At 44.6% G+C, this 8,911-nt stretch overlaps 1 protein-coding gene across 1 annotated transcript; it reads left to right on the top strand.

Moving 5' to 3' along the window:
* The first annotated feature begins 262 nt into the window (after nucleotides 1-262).
* LYPD8 (LY6/PLAUR domain containing 8) lies at nucleotides 263-8,684 on the top strand. The gene is made up of 6 exons (XM_021690951.1): nucleotides 263-317; nucleotides 700-816; nucleotides 3,428-3,589; nucleotides 5,063-5,200; nucleotides 7,126-7,133; nucleotides 8,400-8,684. Exons 1-6 carry the CDS (start codon nucleotides 263-265, stop codon nucleotides 8,682-8,684), a joined length of 765 nt encoding a protein of 254 aa, XP_021546626.1.
* The last annotated feature ends 227 nt before the right edge of the window (nucleotides 8,685-8,911 follow it).

Raw genomic sequence — 8,911 nt, 5'->3', positions numbered from 1 at the left:
ATCCAGGACTGGGGAAAGCCCAGACCAGCACAGGTATAAGGGCAGCATAGAAACTGCATCACAGCTCTCTGCTCCCAGCTGAAAATGCTGATTCCTTCTGCCACAAGGATGGGTTGTGTGCTGTGTGGAAGTATGACTGCAACCCCAGGGGATGTTGTGCCCTGGCAGCCTTGCAAGCTCCCTGACTGTCTTCTTTGTGTCTCTTCAGGCATAAGGTTCTGCACCACAGTCCTCATCCTCGGGAGACACCAGGTCCTGCACCATGAAGGGTATCCTTGTTGCTGCTATCATCACAGCATTTGTGGTTGCAGCTGTAGGTGAGGGAACCCACTGACACCCTTTGGGAATGAAGACCTCTTTTTATACCTCATCAAAGTCTTCTCACTCTTGGTGTTCTGGGGTCCTGTCCCATGGCCTCTCATGTCAGGGTGTGGTCAGTGGAGAATATGAGACCCCTCTGTGCATACTGCCCTCAGAGGAGCCGCTCTGTGCTATGGGTCTTCCACTGGGAAATGGTGCACGGTGGGGGAAAGTAATGGGGGTGGCTCCATCTCACAGTCTCAGATTTGGGGGGTCCCAGAAGGAAGGGATGTCATCCAGACTATTCTTTTGCCCTGAGATGGATGTGGTGCTTTGTCCAGAGTACAGTCTATAAGTGTCTCCTGAATGTTGACAGTTCTGTCCATCGTGTCTCCCCAGAATCCCTATGTTGTGTGCAGTGTAATTCATTGACAAACTCCTGTGACAACAGCACCATCACTGAGTGTCCCTTACATGCCAATGCCAGCTGTAACAGTTTCGTGACCAACTCTTCAGGTGAGCCTGGGAAGCCATAACCCCATTTCTGGGATTTGCATGGGGCAGGGGCTGGAGAGAGTGGCCAGGGAGGAAAGGAAGGCTGAGGATGGGCTAGGTTGTGCAAGGAGAGAGATGGGGTCGTGAAGACGCCTTCCAGAAGAAGCAACACACAGGAGTCAGATGAGAATACAGGGGCAAGCAGACAAGCCCTTGTGGAATTGCTGCCCTTGACTGAAACCTCATTCTAGACCTATATTGGTGGATGTGAGAAGCAGGGGCAGCTCTTGGTTAAGTTGCAAAGCAGGCAATTTGCTCTGGGTACTTGCGTTCTTCCATCTTTCTGCCCCCCTTTCCTCCCTGTCCTCTTCCAGATCCAACACGCTTTCACCCAGGGTGATCTGCTGGCATGATTGTTACCTCTCTCCTGGAGCACTTAGATTTCTTATTAACTTTTTATTGTGGACATTTTCAAATATGCAGAAAAGCAGGAAGAAGTGTATAATGAATTGCCAGGTAACCACTATCCTGTGTCAAAAATTATCAACATTTTGCTTTTTTTTTTTTGCAATGGTATTTTATTTATTTTTAGATTTTATTTATTTATTTGACAGAGAGAGACACAGCGAGAGAGGGAACACAAGCAGAGGGAGTGGGAGAGGGAGAAGCAGGCTCCCCGCCGAGCAGGGAGCCCGATGAGGGGCTCGATCGCAGGACCCTGGGATCACGACCTGAGCCGAAGGCAGACGCTTAACGACTGAGCCACCCAGGCATCCCTATTGTATCTATTTTGTTGTTTTGTTTTGTTTTTTTAAGATTTTATTTATTAGAGCACAAGTTGTGGCAGAGGGAGAGGGAGAAGCAGACTCCCCGCTAAGCAGGGAGCCCGATGCAGGGCTGGATCCCAGGACCCGGGGATCATGACCTGAGCCAAAGGCAGACGCTTAACGACTGAGCCACCCAGGCACCCCTTATTTTATTTTTAAAAATATTTTATTTATTTATTTGAAAGAGAGAGAGAGAGTGAGCACAAGTGGGAGGGAGGGGCGGAGGAAGAGGGAGAGGGACAATCAGACTCCCTGCTGAGCTAGGAGCCCCACACAAGGCGATCCCAGGATCTGGAGATCACTACCTGAGCTGAAGTCAGACAGTCAGAAGCTCAACCAACTGAGGCACCCAGGCGCCCCTGCAGTGGTATTTTATTTTATTATTATTATTTTTTAAGATTTTACTTATTTATTTGACAGAGAGAGACACAGCGAGAGAGGGAACACAAGAAGGGGGGTGGGAGAGGGAGAAGCAGGCTTCCAGCTGAGCAGGGAGCCCGATGCGGGGCTCGATCCCAGGACCCTGGGACCATGACCTGAGCCGAAGGCAGACATTTAACAACTGAGCCACCCAGCGCCCCAACAGTGGTATTTTAAAGCAAACTTTGATATCATGTAATTTCCCCTAAAAATACTTCATTATTTATCTCTGATAAGGACTTTTTTTTTCCTTTTTACATAACTACCATATCACTATATACCTAAGAACATTAACTGTAATTCTTTAATTTCTTCTATTAGAAGGCCATCTTAGAAATGTCCCAATTGTTTCAGATGTTGTGTTATAGTTGATGTGTTAGAATTCGGATACAAACAAAATCCCCACACAGCATTTTGCTGTTAGGTCTATTACGTCTAATTTGTTTTATAATAACTACCATCACTTTTTGTTGTTGTTGGTTTTGTTGTTGTTGTTGTTCAATACCATTGATTTGTTGGAGAAACTGGAACATTTGTCTTATAGTTGTCCCATATTCTGGCTTTGGTTGATTGCTTCCTTGTGGTGTCACTTCTTTTTTCCCCTATTCCTGGTATTTTCCTGTAAATTGGACCCCTGCTGCTCAGTAGGACTGTCTTCAATAATGGAAATGTTTATATCCATGCTGTCCTATACAGTAGCCACACATGAGCTACTGGCCACTTGAAATATGGTTATATGACAGAAGAGCTGAATTTTAAATAGCCACATGTAGCTACTGGCTACCATTATCAATTGCTCTGGTCTAGAAGCTTGACTGTATTTAGGTTTAACATCATATTGCACGTAGGACCATCATGTCTGCTTGGCTGTTTTTAGAGATGCTAAGACTGATCAGGGGGCTTTGGAAAGTCAGCCTGAACCACCATTTCCAAGCCCCCATCAGTCTTTTTTTTTTTTTTTAACTCAGTTGTCTATTTATTTATTTATTTTTATTGACATATAATGTATTATTTGTTTCACAGGTACAGGTCTGTGATTCAACAGTCTTACACAATTCACAGAGCTCACCACAGCACGTACCCTCCCCAGTGTCCATCATCCAGCCTCCCCATCCCTCCTACCCCCTCCACTCCAGCAACCCTCAGTCTCCATCAGTCTTTGAGCTGAAGTTTAGCCTGCATCTTTGCTCATCTCCAGCTAAAGGAAGGAACTACCTCATGGGGAAGGATTTTTCTGTGTGCCAGGAAACCCTCTCCAGTGTCTGAAATCACATTGACCTGAGGGTGTGTTTTCTGCTGTTGCCTGAAGCAGTCACTATTCAGGGTCTCTGCCCTTTCTGAAGCCTCCTACCCAGGGCTGACAGTCTGTGTTTCTCTTTGTGTAGGGGCAGCCAACATATACCAGGATAAAGCCTGCTCTGCGGAGAACTGCAGGGAAGGGAGAGACATGGTTGAAGCCTTCACTGTCCATGTGTCTGATAACGAATACTTCCATTTTATAAGCCAGTGCTGCCAAGGAAAGGACTGTAACACCAGTGATGCTCTGGGTGGGTGCTGGCAACGTGCCTTCCTTCCTGTGTCCTCCCAACACTCTCCCTTCCTTTGCCACCTGTGGTCCTCACTTTCTGGTGGACATCTCAAGTCCAAGCACTTCATTGCATATCTGGGTAACATCAACAGCTGACTTACAACAGTCGCTTGAAAAACAAATGGGAAAGTCAGCACTACTTTCATGCTTTCCTCTTTTCTCAGTACAGACAGAAATAATGGAAACTCCAAGTTGTATGGAATTAGATGCTTATTAGTATTTCTCAAACTTTGTGGTCTCAGGCCCTCTTTTAAGACTCCAAATCTTCAAAATTATTGAGGACTCTATAGAAATTTGATTTATGTGAATCATACTATCAATATTTACAGTATTAGAAATCTTAAAAATTCAAAGAATTTCTAAAAAATTTTAAAAATCTTTATTTTTAGTTCACCAAGAAATAATAAACGCATTACATGTTAACATTAATAACATTTTTATATAGAAATAACTCTATCTTCCAAAACAAAAAAATACTTAGTGAGAAGAGTGGCATTTATTACATATTTTCTCAAAGCTCTTTAGTTTCTGGCTTAATAGAAAACAACTGAGTTCTCAGATTTGCTTGTGCATTTAGTCTGTTGCAATCTCTCATGCCATGTAGCCTCTCAAAAACTCCATTGAACATTCATGAAAGAAAGAGAGTAGAAGAGGCAAGGAACATCTTAGTATTATCATGAAAATGGTTTTGAATTTGTGGACTGCCTGAAAAGGTTCTTGGGGATAACCCAGGAGTTCTTGGACTACAATTTGAGAACCGTTGGTCTATACCAAAGCTCTCTTTTTTTGAAGAGAAGAAAACATGGCCAAAAGGACAAAGTTAAATTGCCTTAGTTCTAGAGTCCTGGTCATTAATAGCAGAGCTGGGTCTCAATATCATTTTGTATTAAATGCTAAATAATGGTGTATGTTCATTTATTCAGAGGAAGATTTAGTAATAGCTACACACCTATTGGCTGATATTCAGAATAGCAGGCTAATGTTGACATTGGTTGGTTTTATTTTTTATTCATTTATTTTTTTATTATGTTATGTTAGTCACCATACAGTACTTCAATAGTTTCTGATGTAGTGTTCCATGATTCATTGTGTATAACACCCTGTGCTCATTGCAGTATGTGCCCTTCTTAATATCCATCACTGGACATTGGTTGGTTTTAGATCAAAAGCTTACCTCTCCCTTCTCAGCCCAACACACCCACTGACCACAGTTCTTGAAGACTGGATGGTTTGTAAGGGGAGGTCTGTGCGGTTGTGTGCCGTAACTATGTTGGTGGGATATGAGGTTAGGATCACTGGTGTCTTCGTGCATTTGTCTCATTCTCAAGATCTCTCTGGCCAGCAGCTTTGCTTGCTTGTCCCCTTCAGTACAAGGCAGTACCATGTTCTATGTTATAACTCTGTTCTAAATTAATGATTCTTATTCTACCAGCTCCTCCCCTGGAAGATGTGTCCAGCAACACAGAGTGTCTTGCCTGTTATGGATCTAATGAAAGTTCCTGTAATGTGCAACACAGGAAATGTTATAAAGAAGAACGGTGTGTCAATCTAGTTGCAGAATTTAAGACTGGTACGTTTTGGGGTTTCAATTCCATTATGGGACTTGAGTTGAAAACATTAAACCTTGGGTAATAAGTTCTGGGTTAGCAATAGAAGCCTGGGAGAGGTTAGTAGGATAAAAGGTTAAAGTCAGAATGCCTTTGAGATAATGAGGCTGTTAATGTAGCCTTGGGCTGGTTGCTATTTCCGCCTCCTTAGTCCAGAACCATTCCTCCTGAGCTGTCCATCTCTTGAACCCTGTTCTCCTGTGGCTTATAATCAAGCCAGGCTCATTTAGTGCCTCATGTCATTCCCGGCATTTACTTCACTAGGTTGCATTGTTCTGTGGGTGTGTGTGGGTTTGACTTTTATTTCCTTTTATCCCTACATTTTTTTCTCTACCTGTCACTGAGAGGTGCTGGCTTATGACAACTTGGGTCACCTGACTGAAAGAGTCGGATTGGGCTTTAATATTCAACCAATTGTTCTTTTCTACAGAAATAATTTGATATAAGCCATTATGAAATACAAATTAACTGGTATAAAATACAAAACTAATACATACATTATTCTTTAAATATACCTATTTAAAGGTATATTTTAAATATACCTATTTAAAGAATAATGTATGTATTAGTTAGGGTAAGTTCATTACTGTTAAAGAGCAACCTCTAAATCCTCTTCCTCAATGTAACAGATGTTTATTTCTTGCTCATATGGCAGTTTTTTGCAGGGTCCCGGGGCCTGTGTTCTTTCCATCTGGAAGCTCTGGCCCCCACCCACCCAGGACTTGGCCCCTCCCTGCTGTATTCTTTGCCTCTCAGCAGCAGGTGGGGGAAGATGGGGAGTGGAGGAAGGCAGGAAGGTTTTTACAGGCAAAGCCTGGAAGCACGTGCATCACTCTCTCTCACATTCCGTTGGCCGGGACCAAAACTTCACTGGAGGGTGGAAATGCAATCTAATGGGGTTTAGTAGAGGTCCAGCAGGAAAGGAAGAGACATGAAGCTAAAATGAACAGCTAGCCAGTCTCTGCCACAATATGGCTCAGAATAGTAACAGTTTAAGAGCACCAACACCCAGGTACAATTTGATTTCAACTTTTATTAATGGCAATTGTAGTACTAGAAATCCATGCTTAACTGTAATTGCAGGTTTCTCAGTGGGGCCAAACACTTCAAGTATCTTGAACCTTTTTCAACTTAAAAAAAAAAATTTATTTTTAGAACAGTTTTTAGTTCACAGCAGAATTGAGAGGAAGGTAGAGAGATTTCCCACATACCCCTGTCCCAACACATACATACCTACCCCCCGTCAACATTCCCCACTAAATGGTACCTACATGAATCCATGAACCTACATTGATGCATCATTATCATCCCGAGTCCAAGGTTTACAATAGGGTTACTGTTTATGTTGCATATTCTATGGCTTTTGACACTTGTAGAGTGAGTATAATCTACCATTACAGTATCACACAGAGTAACTTCACGTCCTAAAAATCCTCTGTGCTGTATTAATCTCTAACCCCTGGCAACCTCTGATCTTTGTGTTCTCTCCATAATTTTGCTTTTATCACAATATCATATATTTGGAATCAGATAGTCTGTAGCCTTTTCACTAGATTTACTGCACTTAGTAATATGCATTTCAAGATTTGAGAAAAAATTTTAAACTCCCTAGGATGTCTACCCAGCTCTAAAGTTTAATTCTTAAGCTATGTCTGAGGATATGCGGGGAGGGGGGGGCAGAGGGAGAAGCAGACTCCCTGCTGAGCCGGGAGCCAGACGTGGAGCTCCATCCCGGGACCCCGGGATCATGACCTGACCGAAGGCGGTTACTTAACCGACTGAGCCACCCAGGCACCCCAAGAGTTAAAGATATTTTTAAAACGAATAAACCAAGTGGTAGGATTTTTTTAAACTTTTTTTTTAAAAAGATTTTATTTATTCATTTGAGACACAGAGGTACAGAGAGAGAGAGCGAGCATGAGCAGGGAGAGAGGCAGAGGGAGAGGGAGAAGCAGGCTTCCTGATGAGCAGGGAGCCCGATGCGGGGCTCGATCCCAGGACCCTGGGATCACGACCTGAACTGAAGGCAGACGCTTAACGACTAAGCCACCCAGACATCCCTACTGTATCTATTTTGTTGTTTTGTTTTGTTTTTTTAAGATTTTATTTATTTATTAGAGCACAAGTTGTGGCAGAGGGAGAGGGAGAAGCAGACTCCCCCCTAAGCAGGGAGCCCGATGCAGGACTGGATCCCAGGACCCTGGGATTATGACCTGAGCTGAAGGCAGCCGCTTAACACTGAGCCACCCAGGCGCCCCATGTAGGGTTTGTTTCTTTGTTTATTTTTGCCCAAGGTCACTTTTTTTCACTACTCTAGATATGTGCCATGCAGCACATTTTTCTAGCTCACTGTAATTCAATCTCCAGCACTGCTATTTGCTATAAAAAAGGAATTAATCGTTTTCTTCAAAGGGATTTGGAGGTTTCTCTTTCCTTCTCAGAACAAGTTTGTAGCCCTTCTGATAAGTAGCCAGTCCCCCCCTCCAGTGCCTTTCTCCCCCATGAACCTCCTGTTCTCCACGCCTGTTTCAGTTGTAGCCAACAGAACACTGCTGACACATAGTAGGAGCTCAAAACAGGTAGCTGAAGTCACAACCACATTTTGTTTGCAAATTCCCTTGGCCTTTTCCTAGGATCTGCACCTTAAAACAGTGTTAAACACAATATAATTCGACTTAGAATTAAGATCACCTCCAGCTATTTTTCCCTTCTCAGAGAAAACTCAGGCAGAGAGCACTCAGGTCCAGAGAAGAGTGGGGGCGGAAAGCAGAACCTGGAGGAGGGGAGCCTGGGAGGAGTTCTTCCTGGATTGAGAGCACAGGGCCCTAGGGTGTCTGAGCCCATCTCTAGATTTTATCACCTGCCGGCTCCTCAGGAAAACATTGGAGACTTGAGTCCCAGGCCCATTTCTGACCTTCATCAGTGAGGTCAGACCTGCATCCACCTTCTGGAGCCTCAGTTTCTTTTGGTTTTAGGTGGGGGAGGGCGTCTGGGCTCTGACCTTCATGGTTCTTCTGCCATTACCATTTGGTGTTCTTGACCCTGGGCTCTTTCCTCCAGGCCCCTGTTTTAGGACCAGACCTAGAACAGGTTGCTGGGAGGCCTGTGGAGGAAGGGCGAGAGGGCTATGAAGTCCTTATTGTCTCCACTGCGTTCACAGAGACTAAGAAGCTCGTGCTGAGAGGCTGTTCCAACATCAGTAACTCCACCTGTCAGTTCCTGTCTGCTGAGAACCGGACAGTTGGAGGAGTCATCTTCCGAAAGTTTGAGTGTGTAGACAGCGCTAACTCCTCCTCGACTGCCCCCCCGCCCACCCCTCCTGCTAGCAGCTCCAACGCCTCCTCAGCGCCCACCTCCAGTGAGCTCACCACCCCGGACACGGGCTCCAAAGTCTCCTTCTCCCCTGCGTTCTTTGTCAGCCTCCTCCTGCTGGGGCTGCTCTTCTGAGATCCATCCTGCCCTCAACTGTTTCACCTCTCCCCTGTTAACTGTTCAGTAACTAGCAGCCATAGCCCTCAGGCAAAGCCCTGCGACAGCCGCGTTTTCCTCCATTACTGAAGCTCTGTTCACGGGCTGGCCAAGTCTGTCCTCACAGGTTCCTTTGAGCTGCTATCCAGCATCACCTCCCAGTTCCTTGCATTTGAAGTCTGTGCACCTTAGTGTGTGGGCTCCCA

The sequence above is a fragment of the Neomonachus schauinslandi genome, chromosome 7 (assembly GCF_002201575.2).
Source record: "Neomonachus schauinslandi chromosome 7, ASM220157v2, whole genome shotgun sequence".
NCBI classification, from domain to species: domain Eukaryota; kingdom Metazoa; phylum Chordata; class Mammalia; order Carnivora; family Phocidae; genus Neomonachus; species Neomonachus schauinslandi.
This window is presented reverse-complemented; position numbering and strand designations above follow the sequence as displayed.